We start from the raw sequence: 26,790 nt of genomic DNA on the forward strand, positions 1-26,790 counted from the left end.
AGTGTACATAGGAAACTGTGGCATGATTCTATAAAGCTAATCTTAACTCTGATATTATTGGTCTATCTCTCTACATTTTTCTGACCAGAAATTATGTTACTATTATTAAGTGCTACTATCTAAGGGGACTAAACGAAGTACTTTTTAGATAAAAGGCCAACCATGGGCGGCCATCTGAATAGTATTAGTCAATTACCTCTGTCTAACGATCAAGACTGGTTAAGTTTGTGACCGTGAGATCCGCGTACACGGCCAGCACGAGACTCTGAGTGACATGGAATCCGAATGAACGAACACAATCTAAAATATGGAATTAACTAGGATTAATTAAATGTAAAAGATGAAAAGTATTTACAAACTCATGATGTACAAATAATTAGGAAATAAATACAACACTGAGGATTTTTTTTTACATTTGGAGTCAGATTTAATTTAAGAGAGAATCAAACAGAAGTGGAATATCAAATGTAATAATGTAAATGTTTCCACATCTCTTCGAAAGACAGAAATGCGCAGGAATCCTTCCACCATGTCATTGGATACCGTCGTTGGACCAGTGAGTGGACTCCTACAAAAGAAAGGCCTGTGTGTACTTACGAGTGCTGGAGCTTTCCACACAGCTTAAAGGAAATCTCACTCTCTGCAAAATAAAAAAAAGAAGATTTTACTGAATAAAAACAAAACAAAATATTTAAAGTATTGAAAAATATTGAAAAAGACCAAATAGGCACAGCACCTTCCGGCTTTCTTGTCTCGACACTGCTATTTATCCTCCTTCAAAAAGGGGGGGGGGTTAACATTGCAAAAAGTTTATGTATGTCAGTGCAGTGTGTGTTCACCCTTTTGGGGTACAACGTTTCATCCTAGTTGGCATCGCAGCACTTGTAGTGACTGTCAAAGAGTAGATTTACCTGTATAAGTTTATGCAGTGTATTGTTTTGGGAGCGGATATTGAGTTTCCAGTTCTTGCTATTTCCCCTTCCTGAAAATTTCTCAAAGCCACACGGGGTGAACCAGACATTTGTGGAGGTGCGCGCAGTCAGTGGAGTCTCGCGCTGGGGAGCCAGGTGGAAGTATAAACAAGGCTTTAGCTACATGGGAATGAAATTGATGGTCCAGAAGCATCTGAAGATTTTCCTTTAAGAAATCTGTCCATATTCTTTTGCACTACACACGCATCGTCACACGCTAATTATTAGGATAAAACACACGCATACGTTACACATACTAATGTTCACGTGCTGCTGACAGGTTAGCGAGGGGGGTCGAGGGAATTATTATTTTATATATCATTTTTGTTATTATGTGTGTGTGTCTCTCTTATTTATTTCTGTGTCTGTGCTATTATTTCAGACATCAGATATTTATCATATATATTAAATGTTTTATACACATTTTAGCATTTTAGAAATGCTTGAAGGATTTTTACACGGCACCCCAGTGTGGGAAACACTGGTCTACTGTATGAATTTTAGAAAGGTAATATCGTCTCAAATGGAACACTATGGAACACTCATGTTAAGTGCTGTTGACATGAACGTGATTCAGGTGTAGGTGGTCATGTGACCGTGATGCAATGAGGTGCAGTGGTTGCTGGGAACTGTAGTCCAGAGTTCCTTCTCTAAACATGACAGATAGCAAAAATTTGTTAAATACATGAACTAATTTTATACAGCACAAATAATAACATCGTATTACATAATTATATTGTACATATATATTCACTTCTTCAAAATATACTGTATTCCACTGATACATTTATGGAAAATATTGCAAGCACTGTATACTTAAGTAATAGAGATGGCACTGATCCCATACCGGGTATGATCAGCTGATACTAGCAAACAAATGGGGATCAGATATCAGAGAAAATAAAGAACAGATTAGTTCTGATCCTGTAACCAAAAGATCTACACTATATTAAACACCAACTAAAGGACAGAGTGAGAAATGTGACTTGTGGTGAGTCTCCTAGGGGCTTCTTCACATAAACTCCTCAGATGCTGATCCTGTCAGGTGAGAATCCCACCAATGTCATGAAACTGTTCCTGTCCATTTCAGTTCTGTCTTCCACTGACTGGGTTCAGCTGGAGTTCGTGTGGTTTTTCACCTGCTGTTACAAATAATCCCTCAGGTTTTCATTGGGATTGAGGATAATTTTGTCCAGGGATCACAGGTCGTTCTACTCGGTGCTGAGATGTGTGTAGTCTATTAAAATGTAAAAGACAGATATCTAAATTAATAACCAAAAACTAGACTGTGGTACTTCATGATCAACAGCATGTAATCATCTCTGCTGCAAGGAAAACATTATTATCTCCTGTTCATAATCATTCAACATTTCTTCATTCTTATAGAATACATTTGTTAGAACATTTAGCTAGAACAGATGAGAACTTCCACAAGATCTAACAGGAACATGAGCAGATATTTACCATCACATCACTGCTCTTATACAATCACAGGCTGTAGAGCTTTATTTTGAAAACAGTGATCACTGCTGTGTGTTTTATCTCTTGTTCTACACGTGTATTTAAGTGCAGACGTTAAGAACAAGCGGAGGGGAACTTTACAGGAATGACAGAAGACACGGTGTGGAGGTGGAGTGCTGGAAGGAGTGTCAGAGTAAAGGGACTCCTTAAATAAAATATTTGTAGCAGTGTGGCATCAAAGATGATGATTTTAATTCGCTTTTATGAGAGTGGAGAAGAAAATCTGCTGCCGATCAGAAACAGGGAAAAGCCGAGATCATCTGATTCAGACAAAAGCAGCAGTATGAAGTCAGAGATAGCAGGGTGTCACAAGGAGACGAGGTGTTCATCTACAATCACTCTCATGCACTCAGTGCTGACATTTTGTAGACTCTGTCTGACTCCCTGTCTTCTGCTTTCACATCAATTTTAAATCAACACCAAACAGCATTAAAGCTCATTGTTAGAAAAAGTCTGATTAAATAGAATATAGTACAATTTTAACCCAGTATCTGATTATCTGATATTTACTGCAACTAAAATGAAATGTACAAAATAATACTAATGTACAAAATAATGTACAAAATAATGCTGTCAGTCTTTTAATTTGTTCCCGTGTTTATCTAAAAAATATAATTACTCACTCTAGTGTCTGTAGTTTGTAATGTTCATCATTCTTCAGGGCAGAGAGACTCTTCACTCCTGAGTCTCCTAGTTTATTCTGAGACAGATCCAGTTTTCTCAGGTGTGAGGGGTTTGATCTCAGAGCTGAAGCCAGAGCAGCACAGCCTTCATCTGAGACACCACACCTCCACAACCTGCAGGGACACAATGACACACTCTTCACTCTCTCTGTTTATGAACATCAAGACATACTTTGTGTATCTTGAAATGAGTGTGTGTGTGTGTGTGTGAGACAGAGAGAGAGAGTGAGACTGAATGTTTAAATGGTTTATTCAGTACTTACAAGAACAAGTCTGACTGTTTTATTATACAGAATGTGTTCGTCTGTTATTTTACACACATTCCATTGACTTGGAAGAACATTAGACCCTGTTTCATTATTATCAAAGTGAAATCATTTTAAAAATCACTCGTTATTTATGATGAAACACTTAATGTTTTGATGTATTTTTAATGCTTTTTAGTGTATATTGTGTGTGTGTGTTTTCATTACTGAGGAAAACTGCATAAGTTTAATACTGCTTGTTTATTCAGCTGCTTCTGTAACACAGATCTGGCAACTCAGTTCATAGCAGCTAGACACAGACGTACTGAAAGAATCCTCACTAACAGAACAAAATTTCCACTTTAAGAATTTCACCCTGCATCACACACAGTGTATTTAGTTTGTGTCTGCGCTGCAGTTTGTGTGATTAGTTACAGTGTTGTAGTAAATTTCACAGTAATTTTAGACACATTGCAGTCGCATCAAGTCACGTTTTGTGCTGCAGCTTCTCACATACGTACATCTGACCCAAAGACTCTGTGACAGATCATCAGTGTGCAGTGAAAAGAAACAATCTTCCTCCTCAGGACATTGATGATGAACCTAAAACCTCTGCTTCAGTCTCACTATTAGAGAATGTGTCTTACTGAGGAGCAGGTCATGTGACTCTCAGAGAGATGATCTTACCACAGTATCTCCAGTTTACAGTGAGGATTCTCCAGTACAGCAGAGAGACACTTCACTCCTGAGTCTCCTAGTTCATTCTTAGACAGATCCAGTTCTCTCAGGTGTGAGGGGTTTGATCTCAGAGCTGAAGTCAGAGCAGCACAGCCTTCATCTAAGACACCACACTCACACAACCTGCAGAGACACAATGACACACTCTTCATCAACACATTTTCATTACTTTAAAGATGATGTGTGGGATTTTATTATTCAGGATGACATGAGGATTTAATATCATCTGTTTATTCTAATTAACAATGTGCCTCATTTATAAAACTGGATATTGTTATAGGAGGTTTAGATCTCAGATATATGTAGCCTCAGTCCTACTGTTATTTACAGCTTATTGTGAAATACAACTGATGTATTATGTTATGTGACGTTATGTGAAAGCGATTAAAACTGTATTATAATTGAACTATGTCAAGAACCCCAACCTTGACAGTCTGGGGAAACAGAACCATGCGAGGAGAAAAAGAATAAGGAGAAGGAGGGGGGCAAGACAGCAACATGGAGAAAGACGGACTGGAAAGTCTTCTGTTTCGGGGGGCCGCTGAGAAAGCTGTTCTGGACATCAGACCCATCCAGCAAGACCTGAGAGATCTACAGCTCGACACGCTGGATATAAAAAGAACTGAAAAGCTGATATGGAAATATGATTGTGTAGTGAAAGAGTGTGATAGAATACTGAGTACCTTAAATCAAATGACCGTTGAAGCTGAAATGTTAAAAGAACGTGCTAAATACAGGAGGACTGAATACATTAGGAAATTAAGTCAGAAACATGGGAGAATAGCGAGACTCTCTAATCTTGCTAGACAAATAGATGAAATGGAAAGACTGATAGAACGACTGAATCTGAAGAAAGCCCAGTAGAAACATACTTCCTGTTTTTACCTCCTGTTTTTTTACAGCCAGCGCTAAAAACACACAGCTTTAAGGCGAGTATTCAAAAACCACAATCCCCCCCAACCTCTGTTTATCTGTTAAAGACCCAAATAAGGGCATGCCTGCTGTTTTCTACATACAGATTCAGAGTTTTCGCTCGTAACTACATCCCAACACCGTTGAAAAGGCGTTGCGGTTTTGAGCGAAAACTTAGACTCTAGCGCTTGAAACCACAAGCGAAAGGTGTATATAAGCTCTGACCAGATTAGTGTTCAGGGCCGCACCTCGGGTGAACGTTAAAATTTTGTTTCTTGTGAAGGAAGAAAAACTATCTGATCCTGCGTGATCTAAAAAGAGATTGTTTATGTCTCTTCTTAAAAGAAAACTATTTTCAGACTCTGCATAGTCACTGGTTTTTCATTATTTTATTTTATTTATATTCTGAGTTAAGATAATTGTAATCCTTATTGTTCTTGAATTAAGCGAAGTCCATACAAAAAGGACGATTCGTATATCTTACTCCGTGAGTAAAATTCCTTTTTGGTACACACCCTTTCAGCGAAAGGGAAAGGATTTCATTGGTTCTCTAGCCCAGCGGCACGAAGACTCCGCCTTCTGAGAAGGTAAGAGGAAGTGTTTTTACATGCTCTATCAAGCTGTATGACAGAGTAGCGAGTAGAGGATTAATATTTGGCATATTGATTCTGATAAAATTCAACAATATGAACGGGTTTGTGTGTAAATCGTTTGTACGAGCGTTTACACAAGAAATTTGCTATTCATGAAAATCCTGTTCATTCGTATTCTACTCGTGCTCCTGAGTGTGTGTACATTTATACATAAGAAGAAGCCTTTATTTATCACATATACATTACAGCACAGTGAAATTCTCTTCTTCACATTTCACAGCTTGTTAGGAAGTTGGAGTCAGAGCGCAGGATCAGACATGATACAGTGCCCCTGGAGCAGATAGGGTTAAGGGCCTTGATCAAGTGGAGAAAAAAGCAAAGTGCCCTTGTCGAGCATTGTGTTTTCGCGGTTGGTGTCCACCTGAATTGATTTCATTTACCACTGTCACTTTTTCAATGATATACGACTCGCACTGTCAGGGGAATATCCGATCTGTCTGATTACATGGCAGACGCAAATGCACATATCCGATTCATATCAGATTTATTTCCACGTATGAATGAGGCCTGAAACAGATCTGAGAATACTGGAAGCCATGTGCTTTTTTCCTGCGTACACATTCATGGGTCATATCCGATCTGTGACACATGGGAGGAAAAAATCTGAATTGGAGACACTTGAAGCATGTAGTGTAAATGTGGCCATAGAAGTGCTTTGGAGTTTCTATCAAAAACACATCCTCATGCTAGTTCACTAGATCAGAGACTAAGAGCACCACTGAGAACATTTGTGAAAACCAGATGTTTTATATTATTGACATTTATTTTTAAATATTTTAAAAGTGAGCCAATACAAACCCATAAATTAAGACAAATAAAACTAATCATTAAAGCAAGTACGAGGAAAATCAGACTTTCAGAGACTTTTGTAAATCCGGTGGAAAACTCAAGTTGGGTTTGACTGACACAAAAATTTACACACAACTTTACTAAAAGATCGATAAATGACCCCCAAAATCATTAAAATAATACTTTGGGTGTTGATAGGTCTAAAGGAGTGAAAACAACTGGAGAGGTTAGAGAACAACTGTGAAAGATGGTAGAAGGTCATCAGTGGTCTGTGTTCCCCAGAGGGAAAAAGTAAGTAAGTATGAGACTGTTAAATTTACAGTGAAGTCCACTGGGCTGCTTCTGTAAAGCAGATCTGGCAACCCTTTTCATAGTGACTCCATTTTTTATTAAAATTCAAATGTTTCATTTTTTTTTTTTTTTACCTTTTCAGTTCTATGAAATTAACTTCTCATTTTAATTGATAAATTCTATATTTTGAGATCATTTGCACCCTTTCCCTGCTGCATTTAAACCCTGCATCACACACAGTGTATTTAGTTTGTGTCTGAGCTGCAGTTTGTGTGATTAGTTACAGTGTTGTAGTAAATTTCACAGTAATTTTAGACACATTGCAGTCGCATCAAGTCACGTTTTGTGCTGCAGCTTCTCACATATGTACATCTGACCCAAAGACTCTGTGACAGATCATCAGTGTGCAGTGAAAAGAAACAATCTTCCTCCTCAGGACATTGATGATGAACCTAAAACCTCTGCTTCAGTCTCACTATTAGAGAATGTGTCTTACTGAGGAGCAGGTCATGTGACTCTCAGAGAGATGATCTTACCCCAGTTTCTCCAGTTTACAGTGAGGATTCTCCAGTACAGCAGAGAGACACTTCACTCCTGAGTCTCCTAGTTTATTCTCAGACAGATCCAGTTCTCTCAGGTGTGAGGGGTTTGATCTCAGAGCTGAAGTCAGAGCAGCACAGCCTTCATCTGAGATATCACAATTCCACAACCTGCAGAGACACAATGACACACTCTTCATCAACACATTTTCATTACTTTAAAGATGATGTGTGGGATTTTATTATTCAGAATGACATGAGGATTTAATATCATCTGTTTATTCTAATTAACAATGTGCCACATTTATAAAACTGGATAAGAACGGGTTTGTGTGTAAATCGTTTGTACGAGCGTTTACACAAGAAATTTGGTATTCATGAAAATCCTGTTCATTGGTATTCTACTCGTGCTCCTGAGTGTGTGTACATTTATACATAAGAAGTCTTTATTTATCACATATACATTACAGCACAGTCAAATTCTTTTCTTCACATTTCCCAGCTTGAGCCACAGAATAACAAATGTAAACCTTGACTTGATCAAGTTCAAATCATATAATTTGCATGGATTACTGCAAATACATATAGTTATATTTAAATTTTATATAGTATTCGTTGAGTTTAAACTGTTTATTTTTAACATGTTTACAGCGTTTAGCAGACTCCTTTATCCAGAGCGACTTATAGAAGTTCTTTGGAGTTTCTAACTCATCCTCATGCTAGTTCACTAGATCAGGGACTAAGAGCACCACTGAGATAATTTGTGAATATCAGATGTTTTATATTATTGACATTTATTTTTAAATATTTTAAAAGTGAGCCAATACGAACCCATAAATTAAGACAAATAAAACTAATCATTACAGCGAGTACGAAGAAAATCAGACTTTCAGAGACTTTTGTAAATCCGGTGGAAAACTTGAGCTGGGTTTGACTCACGCAAACATTTACACACAACTTTACTAAAAGATCGAAAAATGACCCCCAAAGTCATTAAAATAATACTTTGTGTGTTGATAGGTCTAAAGGAGTGAAAACAACTGGAGAGGTTAGAGAACAACTGTGAAAGATGGTGGAAGGTCGTCAGTGATCTGTGTTCCCCAGAGGGAAAAAAGTAAGTAAGCATGAGAGTGTTAAATTTACAGTGAAGTCCATTGGGCTGCTTCTGTAAAGTAGATCTGGCAACCCTTTTCATAGTGACTACATTTTTTATTAAAAATCAAATGTTTCATTATTTTTTTTTACCTTTTCAGTTCTATGATATTAACTTCTCATTTTATTTCATAAACTCTATATCTTGAGATCATTTGCACCATTTCCCTGCTACATTTAAACCCTGCATCACACAGAGTGTATTTAGTTTGTGTCTGAGCTGCAGTTTGTGTGATTAGTTACAGTGTTGTAGTAAATTTCACAGTAATTTTAGACACATTGCAGTCACATCAAGTCACGTTTTGTGCTGCAACTTCTCACATACGTACATCTGACCCAAAGACTCTGTGACAGATCATCAGTGTGTAGTGAAAAGAAACAATCTTCCTCCTCAGGACATTGATGATGAACCTAAAACCTCTGCTTCAGTCTCACTATTAGAGAATGTGTCTTACTGAGGAGCAGGTCATGTGACTCTCAGAGAGCTGATCTTACTTCAATATCTCCAGTTTACAGTGAGGATTCTCCAGTACAGCAGAGAGACTCTTCACTCCTGAGTCTCCTAGATTATTCTTAGACAGATCCAGTTTTCTCAAGTGTGAGGGGTTTGATCTCAGAGCTGAAGTCAGAGCAGCACAGCCTTCACCTGAGACACCACAACCCCACAACCTGCAGAGACACAATGACACACTCTTCATCAACACATTTTCATTACTTTAAAGATGATGTGTGGGATTTTATTATTCAGAATGACATGAGGATTTAATATCATCTGTTTATTCTAATTAACAATGTGCCTCATTTATATAACTGGATAAGAACGGGTTTGTGTGTAAATCGTTTGTACGAGCGTTTACACAAGAAATTTGGTATTCATGAAAATCCTGTTCATTGGTATTCTACTCGTGCTCCTGAGTGTGTGTACATTTATACATAAGAAGTCTTTATTTATCACATATACATTACAGCACAGTCAAATTCTTTTCTTCACATTTCCCAGCTTGAGCCCCAGACTAATGAATGTAAACCTTGTCTTGATCAACTTCAAATCATATAATTTGCATGGATTACTGCAAATATATATAGTTATATTTAAATTTTATATAATATTCAGTTGAGTTTAAACTGTTTATTTTTAACATGTTTACAGCGTTTAGCAGACTCCTTTATCCAGAGCGACTTATAGAAGTGCTTTGGAGTTTCTATCAAAAACACATCCTCATGCTAGTTCACTAGATCAGGGACTAAGAGCCCCACTGAGATAATTTGTGAATATCAGATGTTTTATATTATTAACATTTATTTTTAAATATTTTAAAACTGAGCCAATACAAACCCATAAATTAAGACAAATAAAACTAATCATTAAAGCGAGTACAAGGAAAATCAGACTTTCAGAGACTTTTGTAAATCCGGTGGAAAATTCGAGCTGGGTTTGACTCACACAAACATTTACACACAACTTTACTAAAAGATCGATAAATGACCCCCAAAGTCATTAAAATAATACTTTGGGTGTTGATAGGTCTAAAGGAGTGAAAACAACTGGAGAGGTTAGAGAACAACTGTGAAAGATGGTGGAAGGTCGTCAGTGGTCTGTGTTCCCCAGAGGGAAGAAAGTAAGTAAGTATGAGACTGATAAATTTACAGTGAAGTCCACTGGGCTGCTTCTGTAAAGCAGATCTGGCAACGCTTTTCATAGTGACTCCATTTTTAATTACAAATCATTTATTGAATGTTTTACACATTTAATGAATTGACGTGTTAAGTTCTATGACATTAACTTCACATTTTAATTTTTAAATTCTATATTTTGAGATCATTTGCACCCTTTCCCTGCTGCATTTAAACCCTGCATCACACACAGTGTATTTAGTTTGTGTCTGAGCTGCAGTTTGTGTGATTAGTTACAATGTTGTAGTAAATTTCACAGTAATTTTAGACACATTGCAGTCGCATCAAGTCACGTTTTGTGCTGCAGCTTCTCACATACGTACATCTGACCCAAAGACTCTGTGACAGATCATCAGTGTGCAGTGAAAAGAAACAATCTTCCTCCTCAGGACATTGATGATGAACCTAAAACCTCTGCTTCAGTCTCACTATTAGAGAATGTGTCTTACTGAGGAGCAGGTCATGTGACTCTCAGAGAGATGATCTTACCCCAGTATCTCCAGTTTACAGTGAGGATTCTCCAGTACAGCAGAGAGACACTTCACTCCTGAGTCTCCTAGTTTTTTCTCAGACAGATCCAGTTCTCTCAGATGTGAGGGGTTTGATCTCAGAGCTGAAGTCAGAGCAGCACAGCCTTCATCTGAGACACCACAATTACACAACCTGCAGAGACACAATGACACACTCTTCTCAACACATTTTCATTACATTAAAGATGATGTGTGGGATTTTATTATTCAGAATGACATGAGGATTTAATATCATCTGTTTATTCTAATTAACAATGTGCCTCATTTATAAAACTGGATATGAACGGGTTTGTGTGTAAATCATTGGTACAAGCATTAACACAAAAAATTTTGATTAAAATCCTGTTAATTCGTAATTGATAGGTCTAAAGGAGTGAAAACAACTGGAGAGGTTAGAGAACAACTGTGAAAGATGGTGGAAGGTCGTCAGTGGTCTGTGTTCCCCAGATGGAAAAAAGTAAGTAAGTATGAGACTGATCTGCTTTACAGAAGCAGTCCAATGGACTTCACTGAAAATTTATCTGGCAACCCTTTTCATAGTGACTCCATTTTTAATTACAAGTTATTTATTGAAAGTTTTACACATAAAAAGTATCTATATGTCTTACTGAGGAGCAGGTCATGTGACTCTCAGAGAGATGATCTTACTTTAGTATCTCCAGTTTAAAGTGAGGATTCTCCAGTACAGCAGAGAGACACTTCACTCCTGAGTCTCCTAGTTTATTCCCAGACAGATCCAGTTCTCTCAGGTGTGAGGGGTTTGATCTCAGAGCTGAAGTCAGAGCAGCACAGCCTTCATCTGAGACACCACAACTCCACAACCTGCAGAGACACAATGACACACTCTTCATCAACACATTTTCATCTTGGTTTAAAACTTACTGTAAAGATGATGTGTCTGTTATGTTGGACTGTCTCCCTTCTCTTGTCCAATCACAAGATATTATTAATACTGACCAATTATGGTGTAAAACTATTGCTAGTTTATGTTAAAAGTAATGAGTCAGGGTTTTTTTTTAATTAAATCTCTGTTTAAATGTATTTTTATACACATATCTAAGTGCATTTAATTATTACTTTATTGCACAAGTGATATGTTTAATGACTAATATATTTGTTCTGTATGTTGTTCTGATTTAACTGAAAAAACAGAACTGTACACAACTATTAACTGCAGCTTTTAGTGAGTACTGTGTCTCTCAGAGAGATGATCTTACTCCAGATTTTTTACTTGACACTGAGGATTCTCCAGTAGAGCAGAGACACGCTTCACTCCTGAGGCTCCTAGATAACTCCCAGTCAGATCCAGTGTATCCACAGTCAGATGCAGTTCTCTCAGATTGGAGGTTTCTGAGCTGAGTACTGAGTCCAGAGCTCTCCAACCACTTGTTTCAATTGTATCACACCTGATACTGAAGGAAATAATACGTAATGAACTAACAGTAATGCAAATTATCAAACAAGTCCTCAAAGCTTTCACTGCAACTTCTCAGTTTCAAAAGCACAATCATCAGTTAGACAAAAGTCCCACACAGTCAGAGCTGTTCAGATTCGGCTTGGTGGGAGTTTTCAGCTGCGTACATCATCACACACACATTGTATAAACATGGCGCATAAGATCCGGGACACCAAATGGGAAAGCAAGAGTCTGATCTAAAATGTTATTAATAGGAGAAAAGAGAGTCTAAAGTGTCATGAAGAGTTAGATTGATCTGAACAGCTAAGACATTTGATTTGTTCTCTTAACACTGTAACAGTAGAACAGTTCTATTCAGCTTTACTTACATTGCTTTTCTGGATGCTGCAATCACAGGCATCACCTTCACAAGAATCTCATCTGTTATTTTATCTGTAGAGATATATTTACTCTGGTCAAATTCCTCCAGCTCCTCTGCTGATGTCAGTAAGACAAACACCAGAGCAGACCACTGTGAAGAAGAGAGTTCACTTTGTATTCCAGATTTCAGGTAGCGTTGGATTTCCTCCACTAGAGAATTGTCCCCCAGTTCATTCAGACAGTGGAACAAATTGATGGATTTCTCTGTAGGGGAATCTCCACTGATCATCTCCTTGATGTATTGTACTGTGTCCCCCTTTTCTGTCTGGGAGATACTTCCTGTATGTGTTACTAAGGCATGTAAGAGTTTCTGATTGGACTCCAGTGAGAGACCCAGAAGAAAACGGAGGAAAAGATCCAGATGTCCAGTCTCACTCTTTAAGGCCTGATCTACAGCACTCTTGTGGACATCTGAAATTGTCTTAAAGACCTCACTCTGTTCAAGAACATTTCTCTTTTCCTTCATGAATGTCAGGTGCACATACAGAGCTGCGAGATGCTCCTGAATGCTCAGATGAACAAAGCAGTACACTTTACTCTGGTGAAGCCTAAACTCTTCTCTGAAGATCTGCGTACACACACCTGAGTACACTGCTGCTTCTCTCACATCAATGCCACACTCTCTCAGGTCTTCCTCATAGAAGATCAGGTTGCCTTTCATCAGCTGCTGAAAAGCCAATTGTCCCAGTTTGAGAAGCATTTCTTCATCACTCTCCTGCTTCTTTGAGTACTTTTCTCTTATGATGTTTGTCTGAATTATGAGGAAATGTGTGTACATTTGAGTCAGAGTCTTGGGCAACTCTCCACTCTCTGCTTCACCCAACATTCTCTCTAGAACAGTGGCTGAAATCCAGCAGAAGACTGGGATGTGGCACATGATGTAGAGGCTTCTTAATGACTTCAGGTGTGTGATGATGTTATTGGCCAGGCTCTGATCACTGATCCTCTTCCTGAAGTACTCCTCCTTCTGTGGGTCATTGAACCCTCGTACCTCTGTGACTCGATGGACACACTCAGAGGGGATTTGATCAGCTGCTGCTGGTCGGGAGGTGATCCAGATGAGAGCAGAGGGAAGCAGATTCCCTTTGATCAGGTTTATCAGCAGCACATGCACTGATGCTGATTCAGTTACATCACACACTCTCACTGTGTTCTGGAAATCCAGAGGAAAACGATACTCGTCCAATCCGTCAAAAATGAACAGAACCTTTTCCAAACTGGACATTTCTGTTTCTTTTGTCTCCTTAAAACAGACATGAAGGAGATCCATCAGACTCAGTTTCTGGTCCTTCATCAAATTCAGCTCTCTGAAAGGAAGTGGAAACATGAGCTGGACGTCCTGATTTACTTTCCCTTCAGCCCAGTCCAGAATGAACTTCTGCACAGAAACTGTTTTTCCGATGCCAGCGACTCCCTTTGTCAGCACAGTTCTGATGGGTTTGTCTTTTTTAGATAAGGGCTTTGTCTGCACTGTTCTGATGGGTTTGTCTTTTTTAGATAAGGGCTTTGTCTGCACTGTTCTGATGGGTTTGTCTTGATCAGATAAGGGCTTAAAGATGTCATTGCATTTGATTGGTGTTTCCTCTGTTGTTGTTCTCCTGGATGCTGCCTCGATCTGTCTCACCTCATGTTCTTTATTGACGTCTCCACTGTCTCCCTCTGTGATGTAGAGCTCTGTGTAGATCTCATTCAGGAGTGTTCGGTTTTCTGGGTTTATCATCACTTCATTTAAACACTGAAACTTCTTCACCAGATTTAATTGGAACTTTTTCTGGAAGTCATTTACAGCAGCAGGTTCTGGGTCGTGTCTGTGACAGGGTGAAGTAGGAAGACATGGTGAGACATGGGGTCTAATTATTAGAGTTTAAGATCACACTTTTTTCTGATTGGTTACCACAGATAACCAGTCTTTATGATGCTTTATTATGTATTTGCCTTATTCTATGGTATGTTTTCTATAATCTGATCACTCTGCAGGAAATGACAGCAGAGATGTTTATAATACCAGCGCGTCAGTGTCACAGTCATGTTGTTGGTTTTGATCTTACCCTGTAGCTGTGCTGATGTTCTTTTCTCTTCTGTCTCCTGACTTCTGTAGAACACTGGGAATAAAAACTGTAGCTGTTAAAGACAATAACTTTCATCACTTTAATACTGGAGTCTAATTTATCCCTAAATTTAGTGAAATAGTTGTAGTAAGGGTATTAATATTTAGAAAACACACTGCTAAATACAACATCACCAACACTGTGGACCTGGAGAAAAAATGTGTCCGTTTTAATTTGAGGGTTTCTAGTTTTGTTTTTCTTTATCTACATCTAGATGTATTAAATAACTTAGAACATGGCACCTTATCATGCAGGAAATGAAAGCTGAAATTCTGATCTATTGTCTCATTCATCTTTTATCTCCAACCCAAATGTCTTCAGTGTATAGACAAAGCGAAAGAATTGGCCTCGCTGTTCCAATACTTGTGGAGGGGACTGTATATGGTCATTATGGTTGTAACAGAACATAAGGACATCATTCAGAATGAACAGATAATGTGTCCTGAATGGATGCAAATACAGATCATTATTATTTTAAAAACCTGCTAGAAAGGTTCACAGGTATAAAAATCTGTAACTCTATCCAGAATTATACGACACTGTGGATGAGATTCAGTCCGTCACCTGTAGGGACAATTTAATTACAGTAGACCTACTGACATGATTTTGGGAGGTAAAATGTTTAAATTGAGGAAAATGCTGATTTTGATTATTATTAATAATAAACTCTGTAATGTCAGTTATATGATTTATGGTAAATAATCAGTGCCTGTGTTCATATAAAGAGTCTCCATTTTCTATTATATTTTACAGAAATACTCAGACACATCACTCTTCATGGAGACACGTCCAAGTAACCGTGATCTCAATGGTGCCTGGATTTTAGCACAAAACAACAATGTTGTTACTTTGGACTTCCTATTCATTTTAGAATCAGTGTTGAATACTTGTTTCTGTTTTATGAAATTTTATAGTCTGGTGTTTATGTACATTATATTATTTTCAATTTTATTATTTTTCATTTATTATTTCCTATTAGAACTCCTTAATGTTTATTATTATTATTATTAGTAGTAGTAGTAGTAGTTTTAATGTCATTACATATTGTTTCCTATAGTTTGTTTTGCTTACATTAGCATTTGCTTATACTTGCTTTAGCATTTATGTCATTACCTGTAAGACATTTTGAGCATAAAGTTCTGTAGTGTCACTAAAGACCAAGAAAATAAAATATAAATCAAAATAGCTGCTAATGATTGTGTAGCACAGACAATAACTGTGACTTTAACTGTGAGAACTATGAGATGTTACCTGTGTACAGATGAGGAGTCTTTATTTCTAAAGTTCAGAGGATGACCCATAGACGTATCACTCTTCAAGGAGACACAGCTGGGTTCTGGTGAGTCTGAGCTCCTTCTCGTACAACATTATAGAGTGGGCATGAGACAGAAATTCATTTTCTCAAAAATCAGGATACAAAAATACAGTGAGAGAATTGTATCATATCGTATATCATGTTATTTTTGTTTAATATTCGTTATGACCTCTACCTCTCCTTACACACTAGGCAGCAGCAGCAGAGGTAGTAGCATACAGAGCAGGAAGTTTGTGAGTGAGAACCTAACTGCCTCGAAGCATGAACACTACGACACATTATATTATAAATCCTGATCTACTTTTCTTCTGCAGTAAACTCCAGCAGCTACTTCACCGGCTCTCACCTCCATATCTCTGTGCTTATAGTGTAGATATCTGACTAGTAACTTTCTAACAGAAACAGGAACAATGCATCATCACAATAGACTAATCCTGTTTCTCATCACAGCAGCTGATATCAAATAAAATGGGATTAAACAAAGGAATGACTTCATAAAAAATGTTTGACATTATAGTCAGTATAATAAATATTATTATAATTATTATACTGATTTTATTATTATTATAATAAATGTTATTATACACTTTAATAGCCCTTCTTTTTCCTATAGAAACATCCTATTCGAATGTCAGAGACTACAGATTATTGGTGTTATTTGATAGAATATGATAAATGTGAGGAAAAAATGTATAAACTTTGATTATGGCCCTTCAGGGTCTCACAAAAATGCTGAAGTGGCTCAGGCAGAGTTTGAGTTTAACGCCCCTATTGTACTGATATTGCAGTGGTTTGATTTGTGTAAACACCGTCTCGTCAGTATCGTCTTCTGAAGCCTGTATAGGGATATGTCTCGTATCGTGGCTTTAGTGTATTGTCTCATGTCTCTTTACTGTTCCACTGTATGGTTCATTTTCATAAGGACATCATTTTATTACAATCAACAGAATCTAGCAGTTTTTTCAAGTGTTGACTGATAACTTCTCATGCTTAGTATAAATATTTGTTATTATAAACTCATTATATATTTCAGATATGAATATTTAATGACTAAAATACTAGGACATGGAAGCTTACTGGATATTTGAGGGCGGGGTCATATTATCTGTGTCCAGGTCAGGGGTCTCCATGTTTGAATATTAGTGTAAACACAGACAGCTCATGGACACACAGCTGAGTCCTGAAGATGCTAATCTATTCTGCTGGAATTTCTTACACTCCTAGAAAACACAAAACAAACACACAGTTACAATTGGGGAAAAAATCTTTCACATCTCTCCACTAAAGAAAATGTTGCTCCTTTGATAAAACAAAGGTGTGTGTGTGTGTGTGCGCGCGCGGAGGTGAGGCGAACAGTTCAATAATCAGGGGAGGGAGACCTCTGCTGGAAGGGAGGAGACACAGTTTGAAGTGTAAGTGTGACACTTTAAATAAAAAGTCCGAACCAGAAGGCAGCTAAAATGATTTGTAGTTAATAGAAGTGCTACTTTAAGTCTAATGCCACTTTCTCTTTAACAGCATTACATGGGTTTTAGTTTAAATAAATGTACTGTAAATTCTGAGCCAGAAGTCAGTAAGTCTGAAATCAGTTGTACTAAACAGAGATGATTTCTGTGAGCCTAAAGTAAGGGTGTTCCATATGACTGTTTTAGACCGTGAACGATCCATGATCTGTATTTACAGAGGGATCACACGTAACATAATACTAAATATATTTTGTTCGCTGTGCTGAAAATGCTTAGACACGTCATCTTGTTTTATGAACCAGACTTTATCCACTAGTTCTCATGTTCTCACTGACACACACACGGACAAACCAATAATAACCAGTGTTTCACATTAATCACCTAGAGTGTCGAATATTTTTACACATCCCATAATAACAATAAAGATCTCTGTTTGTGCCGTTGCTTTGGAAACGCATCTCTCACACCACGTCAGTCATTCATAGTTCATAGACAAATCTTATTTACAAGATAGCAATATGACTTCTATCTAAATCTTTCACTAAAATGAGTATTTCATCCTCTTGAAGTAATGTTGGAATCAGTGGCTTCAAGTCACAACAGTAACGTCACAACCCTCTGTTACTAAACCAGTGATTTATTATCATTTATTATCACAATTCATTCTGAAGAGTCTTACTACATGAATGATTATCAATATGATGATAGCTGGCTGGATGGCTATTAGGGATGAAACGGTTACTGGTTTCATGATAAAATTCCTGGTTAGTATTACCGTGTCACGTTTAATTATCATTAAAACTATATGGCCAAAAATTATCATATTAACTAACTAATTAATAATTTTATTACAGTTACGTCTACAGGATAGTACTGAGCTACAGGAACACTATCCTGCGGACCCCCTAAGGGCACATGGTGCTGAAAAATAATATGAGATTTGAGGAAAATTTATATTTCGATGCTTTTTCATTTCCCCGAGAAACTTTTGAGTAAAATGAATTGATCTTTATTGTGAGCATAGAGTAGGTCACTTTGAACTGATCTGAGTGAGTTTTAGATTTGAAAAGTCCCTTTTACCCTTACAGCAGTTAGATTAAGCAAAATATTAATATTTTGTTGTCAGAGATTTCCTCTGTGAAATAAACCATCTACACTTTTTAAAAACGTATTACTTCAAAATTCTACAGTAAAATGAATTGATCTTTATTGTGAGCTTATAGTAGGTCTCTATGAACTGATCTGAGAGGGTTTGATCACCTACCAATCTGAAATGTCCCTTTTACTTCAGTCTTAATACGAAATAAAATATTAACATTTTGGTGTTAGACTTCCTCTGTGGAATGAACCGTTATGAATCTACACATTTAAAAAATATATTTATGGTTAGATTTATAACATTAATAATAATAATAATAATAATAATAATAATAATAATAATATAGTTTCTTAAAAGATATTTTAGTAAATGTGTTTATTTGGTTTACTACTTTATAGTGTCTCATTAAACTTGATTGATTTTGCCATTATTTAAATGTAAAGGGTTATAAAAACATTTTTCCTGTACACTCATAAATACTGCCAATTGTTGTGTTTGTTGTGTTCCTTATTTATTCAAAATGACGGTTTTGTATAAAAGTAAAGGAGCTTTTTCTGCTGCTGTTTATGTGCATCTAGATGAAGCGAGATTCCAGGAAGAGCTGCTGCTTAACCGCAGTGTGAAAACCTTCAACTAACCACTGACTTTATTTCTTTATACTCGAGTCCAAGCTGAAAATAAACCTCTCTGAACCGCTCCACTGTGAAGGTGTTCTGTCTGAACCACGGCCCTGCTGCAGAGAGAAATTAAACCGGAAGTACTGTTTGTACAACACAACGACGGGGGATTATTATACATCATCATGGCCTTTTCTGGACTTCCGTAGAAGACAGATCTTAAAACATATGATGTTTGTTCCACACTAATAAATCTAAATCCCCCAAACACTGAATGCTCATCGAAGAGAGAAACTTATATATAAAATACATAACACACAGCTGATAAACAGCAGCTTTACAGGGAAGATGACGTCAGTTCCGGGGAAGTGACGCAGTTTTCTTACTGCTCTTTTTACACGAGTAAAATAAAATATAAAGTCGTTTCTGTTAAAGAAATAACTTACTTTTATTCAGCAGTCCATGTTGTGTGACATTAATATCACCGTTTCTGCCTGGTGTTGAGGTTTTTCTGCTTTTCCAACAGAGACAAAATGGAGTCGAGTCTGAGAGAGAAACTCTTTCACTTTTACCTGTGACGTTAGCTCCGCCCCCTACCTGCTGAAGCCTGCAGAACGGGGCGGGGCTTAGCGCCGCTGAAAAAGAGAGTTGCGACACGCCCATAGAATTCTACAGGACTCGGAGAATGCGGAAGTGACAGGTTTGCTGAACCACTAGCTCTTCTACTAACATTTTGATAATATTAGCAGTATTTCAGATGTTTATCGCCGGTAGTTTTCAGATGGATTGAGAGGGAATGTGATGTAAGTACTAGCTACTCAAGTTCGTTACATTTCCAGACATGCACGTGACCTTGTTATATTATATGTATGTTATATAGTCAGTAAAGGCACGATGCAAAACAGACATATTCGTAATTGTAAAGGCAAGGTAGCTCAAAATTATGGGCGGGTCTTCAGATAAACCATAATCAAGCGCATGCGCAGTACGTGTGTGTAGCACAGTCTGAGAGGTAGGACAGATTACCAGAACATCAGCAGAAAATTAAAGAACTGAAGGAGGCAGAGAAAGGGACAGGTTCCTTATCAACATGGGAGATAAAAGGTGAACTAATATGAGAAAGATAGTTACAATAAAGTCATAATGTCATAAAACGTTTCACTAGCATGCTCTAAATTCCCCCCAAATAATCTCAATCGTTTGTGCTGGTTTGTGCTACTTCGGATTTGGAGATATTAAAAGAATATTTATAGGTCATTCTGGGGTCACCCCCATGCTCCAAGTTCATTCAAAATACTCTCAATCGTTTGTGCTTCGTTTGTGCTGGTTTGTGCCGACAAAAGTTTCGTTTGTGCTGCTTCCGTTTATAAAATATTAGACATTGACTTATAGGCGCAAATCTCCAAAGTGTTAGCACCCTTTTAGAGTCGAACTGCCGAAGACTTTTTCGAGACAAATCACATCATCATTTGTTCAATAAACAATTCTCTTTACTTCATTGACTGGTCTCTCATGATTGAACTTTTCATTTATTTACAAGGAGAATAATCTGTTACACTTCATTCCCCCCACTAGGTGTCAGTGACACTTCTGTTCACGGTGTTCTTGTGGAAATTAGTGTTGTTAGTATAGGAAAAGTCGACACAGTTACTAAATCAAAATTCTGGTCAGTGTAAGTACAATTTTTTAACACTGTTAGTTAGAATATTATTAGTTAACTTTAACCATAATGGTGCAGCATTCAAAGAGCTAAAATTGTCAATGTTTCTTGAACAGAAAACTCATTGTTAATACTAGTATGGCTAATGGAGCTATGAAATGCTAATTACAGCTGCTCATGGTACCCATGTTAGTTTTTTGAATACGTTGTGCATCTAAGGGTCAACATTACCATATTGTTTTAAAGGAATAGTTCGTTATGGTGTAGAATACAAATTGTCACTATATGCTGATGATTTGCTATTGTATGTAACCAATCCCATCGCCTCTATGCCTTCTGTCTTGGATGTTCTGGAGTCTTTTGGTGTTGTCTCTGGTTATAAACTAAATTTAGATAAAAGCGACTATTTTCCTGTCAATACTTCAGTTTTGTCTCTCCAACAGACAGATCTACTGTTTCGATTTAGTCAGTCAGGTTTTAAATACCTAGGTATCAACGTGACACGTTCTCTATCTAATCTTTTATTAGCTAACTTCACTCCCCTTATCTCAAAGGTTAAATCTAACATTCAGAGTTGAGGTAACTTACCCATTTCCCTAATTGGCAGGATCAATGTCGTCAAAATGAATATATTACCGAAGTTTCTTTTCTTGTTCCAGCAAGTGTCTCTTTCTCTCCCAAAATTATTCTTCAATTCATTGGATAATATAATTAGTACATTTATTTGGGGAGGGAAGCCACCAAGGGTTAGTAAATCTTTATTGCAGAAATGTAAACTTAGTGGAGGACTTGCATTACCCAATTTTCAATTCTATTACTGGGCTGCGCACATCCATAAACTTTGTTACTGGGTTCAATCTCCTGGATTTTCTTGGTCTAAATTGGAATTATCTTCTTGTAGGGAATCCTCTTTACCTGCTCTGCTTTACTCCTCTTTACCTACAAAACTCTCCCTATATACTGATAACCCTGTTGTCCTCAACACACTTGACTTGGTATCAATTTAGACGGCGCTTTAAATCTGGAGGTGCATCCTCTTTGTGTCCTTTAGTCAACAACCATGAACAGCTCTGAGGAGTGGCCAAACGATGAAGAAAAGAAAACATAACACCAAGAAATCGTCAGTTGTAAAACGCAAGCACAAGAAGACCAAAGACCTGCGTTATAACAATATTTTAGACCATGTCTTTACTACACAATATGTCAGAAGAATGCTTAAAAACCGAACTGAACCTATTCACAGTAGAATTAACACAAACCGTTATTGAAAAAAAATACATATATAGAAGTACCCCTGTTGTCAGCAATATGAGAAACATCGCCTCTGGAGTTTTTTTATAGCGGGGACTGGAGAGGATTATGTGGACCTAAACAACACCCTTGTTTTGTTACGTCTCAAAATCACTAATGCTGACGGCACAGACCTAGGAGACGGAGCCCCCGTGGGACTTATTAACTATGCCGAATCCACAATATTTTCACAAGTGGACGTCTCGCTTGGAGACCGTCTCATATCACAAAGTCCGTCCATCCATCCATCCATCCATCTTCTACCGCTTACTACTTTTCAGGATCACGGGGAACCTGGAGCCTATCCCAGGGAGCATCGGGCACAAGGCAGGGTACACCCTGGACAGGGTGCCAGTTCATATCACAAAGTTCCAACACATATCCTTATCGATGCATAATAGAGTGTCTCACCAATTATGGTAAAGACGCTCTTGAAACGCTATTCTCAGCAGGACTCTTTTACAAAGACACTACTGGTCACATGGACGTAACGGACCCTGCTGGTGGTATTAGAGGTTTGCTGCATTTACCAACGCCAGCAATGTTGTTGAACTACTGGCCCCCATTCACAGTGACATATTCTTTCAAGAAAAACTAAAGTTTAATGGCGTGGATATTAAAATTCGCATGACGAGGGCAAAAGATGAATTCTGTTTGATGAGGAGCGACGCTGTGGCCTATAAACTAAACATCGTGTCAGCTTCACTGTTTGTGAAAAAAGTGTCTGTATCACCAGGTGTGAGATTGGGGCACGCACAAGCATTGCTCTCGACGCCAGCCAAATACCCCATCGACAGGGTGTGTGTGAAAATCTTCTCAATCCCTGTAGGCTCACGTGTTTGTAATCAAGAAAACTTGTTCTTAGGAACTCTACTAAAATCTGTGGTTCTGGCTATGGTTGATAATGACGCGTTTACAGGCTCGTATGATAAAAATCCGTTCGCATTTAAAAACTGGCTGTTTATCTGGACGGCCAGCAGCACCCCGCTAAACCTCTGCAGCCTGAATATTGAAGTCTCTCTACTGTGTGAGAATTTTACCAGTTAGCGTTGGCTTCTGGAAAACATCTTAAAAATCAACATCTAGCTATTGATAGGGAGGATTTTCTGCATGGGTATAGCCTTTATGCGTTTAATCTCACGCCGGACGAAGACTGCAGTCAAGACGTGTCGTTTATCAAGTCTGGAAATATTAGGCTAGAAGCACGTTTTAGACAACCTCTACCCCAAACGATCAACTTAATTGTTTATGCCATATTTGACAGCATCATCGAAGTGTCAAATCGCAGACAGATCCTGGTTGATTACTATTAATAGGCAAAATGGACACCATCCAGCTTACGGCTATAATGGATAAGATCTCGTGTAATACCCATTTTCTCGGCGTACTACCGTGTGACCACCTACCAAAAGCCCCCTTGAGAAAATTACCATCAATGGTGATAATCAACACATCCTTCAGGACTCCCGGGTGAACACTGGCTAGCCATCTACATAAACGAGACTGGCATGGGTTGTGTTTTCGACATATTTGGTAATAAACCAGATGACAATCGTTTCCCATAGAATATCAAAAACTTTCTAAGCCGCAATTCTAGAGTGATTCAACATTCAGCAGTACAAGTCCAAGATTTTTCATCAGAGACCTGCGGGCAGCATTGTGTGTTTTTTCTCTATCACATGGTGAAGGGACATGATTATGACCGTGTGTTGAAGATGTATACCGGCGATTTTATTAAAAATTACAAGTTGTTGTCAGCATTTATGAAAAAACTCAAACTAAAATAAGGTCTTTGTAATGAAAATGTTTTCAAACGTATTCATTGTGTTCAGAAAGGTGAAATGTTTAAGTCTAACACTAGATTTTTTTCAATAAAAACAAAGAACAGAGGTTTCTTCTTATTTTGACTCTTTATTATTATTATTAACATTAATATTATTATTGTTATACATACACCACATCCAGCAATACAGATAATAACAAGATCATAAACAATAGAAAACTCGTGGTTTAAAAACGTAGCCACTGACTCGTGTCAAGAGTGGGTGATTTGAATACAGGGCCATCGGAATAATTTGATTGTGCTGGTGGTGTGCTCGGAAGTATTTTCTGTTTTTTACGCTTCTTAGATGAGTTGGTTATAGGTGAAGTCGATTTGGTTTTGAAAGAGTTAATTGCGTGTCTGACAGAATGGTTTGGCACCGTTGAGTATGGTATGTTTAAAGTAGAAAAAGTCTCCAGAAATTCGAGCCAGCCGACAGGTCTTGGGGCATCAGAAATCTTTTGCGGAGCCGTGATGCCTGTAATTAATTCGAGCATATGTGAGGCAGGAATAGTTCTACCGTTAAACACAAAATCTTTCGATAAGCACCACTGTGTTTACCGAGGTATAGACACGTTCAGATCTAGACATTCATCAGCCCGTACGTCAGAATTACTTTGTATAATGTTCTCTAGTTGTTGTGTGAATATGTGCAAATCGTAATCGTTATCAGGTGACAAGACAGCGTTAACATCAGAGTGTAGACTAGGGCCTCTCAAGGTAATGTTGATTAAACCCCCATCGCCGGCCAGCAGTCTGGAAAACGACACTATTTCAGACATGAGATCATGCAGAAATATAGTGTACGCTGCCAGGTCTGGAGCGGTTATCACACGCATGTTTATACGACGCCGTATCTCCAACCCATTAAATCTGAGTCTCGGTACCACCGTATAACCACCAACAGACCCACCCTCTCTTATAATAGAATCGATAGCGGATTCGGATAACCCAAAATTTGGCTCCAAAGGATTAAACGATTGACTGTCTGACCCCCACCCCACCTGCTGTGAATTTGAATCGCTGTCTAACAACGAATTAGGCATTGGTTCTGTTTGAACCTCAGCCATTGATCTAACACTGTTTAATAAGTCCAACAAAGTAGCAGTGGTAGTCTATTCAGATCCTCCATTGTCCGAATTAAACCCTGTAATGTCTCTGTGTTATCACGCTGTTCAAAAGTACACACACCATCGAAATTTAATTGCTGCTCCCAGATTACATGAGTTTTCACCACACCGCTTTGACATTTTTACAGATTTTTAAAATTGAAACAAAAGCTAGTAAAAAAAAAAATCGCACACAGTAAAACAGATACGAACCAGCAAATAAACACACACACACACGCACACAGACACAAGTGTATTAAACATGTATTGTACAACTCACCCGAGCTTCTTGTTTTTAACCAGTTGTACAATCTGTTTTAACAATTCCGTCGTCAGGTGTTGATTGTGACCAACGTGTCGAATCTCCCCAGCAAGGAGTTTCTGGGTTGCTATGATATGTTTATGTGTGATGGTATGGTTTTGTAATGTATCCACCACACTTTGATTATAAAGATGCTGATTCTTCTCTATAATGTCCAGACGCTCTGCGACGCTAGCAAAAGTCTTTTCAAATCCAGCAATACGATCCTCGATGGCCTTGAGCCCGGTTCGTATCACCTCCATCGAGTCTCTGTTATTGTCTATATCAGCCGGCGACTCGCGACCAAAAGCTTCTTGGTTTGAAGGCAGATCGTCAGAAGCGTTGTCTCCAGGATCCGGGGAAAATGCACAAGCGTCCCACGATTCCAACAAATCCTGATTCCAGTTCAAACCAGTCTTTAGCGTGCGGTTCATTCACAGCTGACTCTGGTGGAAAACAAAAACATGGCTTAGGATATCGGCACGAATTGGGATGATGAAACACTCTTTTTTAAAATTAAAAAAATTTAAAACACAACACATCATACATAGGAACGAATACTTATAAATAATAACAATGCACGTACCGCTTGCCTTGTTCAGAAACTTGATTTCGTCTACGATGTCCGGGATAGACACAATGTCAGCATCACCTGTGCGTTAGATACCCGTTTTATCCACCACAACAAACCCGTAAATTCGTTTATGAATAAAAACATTCTTAACAATGTGTAATAATAATAATAATAATAATAATAATAATAATAATAATAATTAAACACTTACTGTTACGATAGACAGCCATCTCCTCTTTGAAGTATTCTCCAAAATGAAATAAAATATAAAGCTTTAAAATAAAATATAAAGCACTTTAACATTTTACCTCGTGAGGATCTTTGTTTAGAAGTCATGTAATACACGCTATTCTTTTTAAACAGCTCTTTTAACCATTTTTACCTCCTAAAGGTTTGTGTTTAGAATGTGTGTAATACAAACGATTCTTTTAAACAGATTCTTTTTTAAAAAACGCTTTACCTCCTTAAAGTTTATTCAAAGGTGAAATGGGATTCCCTAAACGTAATCAACATTTTGTTTTTATTTATTTCAAAAAACAAATATTCTACTCATATATGTACACATTCAAACATCATGCTTTTCTAACAATGTGTTTACACAAACGAAATAACGCCACACAGTAACACAAACACATCCCCATATTAAACACATTATTTCTTTTCAGACGTATTTCACCCCACCAAAAACAAAACTCATTAACATAAACACCTTTTGTTGGGAGGGGTCTATTCACCCCACAACCCTCTCCACCACTACCAGACACAAATTAGCCAGATTGACCCCCTGATACACTCGATAGGGTTACCCCCCAGCCCTGTCATAAATTAAAGTGTACCTACAGACCTGTCGGCCTGAGAAGGCAGGGCCATAAATTATCAACACACTACTTTGAT

General features: G+C 37.8%; 1 protein-coding gene across 1 annotated transcript in view; it reads right to left on the reverse strand.

Annotated features, from left to right (window-relative positions):
* Window positions 1-26,790, reverse strand: part of LOC128615528 (NACHT, LRR and PYD domains-containing protein 12-like) — a 298,796-nt gene that overhangs the window by 122,999 nt on the left and 149,007 nt on the right. The window contains exons 18-22 of the mRNA XM_053637702.1: window positions 11,347-11,520; window positions 10,658-10,831; window positions 8,990-9,163; window positions 7,340-7,513; window positions 4,108-4,281 (exon numbers count right to left, since the gene is read on the reverse strand). Of these exons, the coding sequence (XP_053493677.1) occupies window positions 4,108-4,281; window positions 7,340-7,513; window positions 8,990-9,163; window positions 10,658-10,831; window positions 11,347-11,520 (870 nt within the window). The remainder of the gene's footprint in view (window positions 1-4,107; window positions 4,282-7,339; window positions 7,514-8,989; window positions 9,164-10,657; window positions 10,832-11,346; window positions 11,521-26,790) is intronic.

This window comes from Ictalurus furcatus, chromosome 12, assembly GCF_023375685.1.
Source record: "Ictalurus furcatus strain D&B chromosome 12, Billie_1.0, whole genome shotgun sequence".
Classification (NCBI taxonomy): domain Eukaryota; kingdom Metazoa; phylum Chordata; class Actinopteri; order Siluriformes; family Ictaluridae; genus Ictalurus; species Ictalurus furcatus.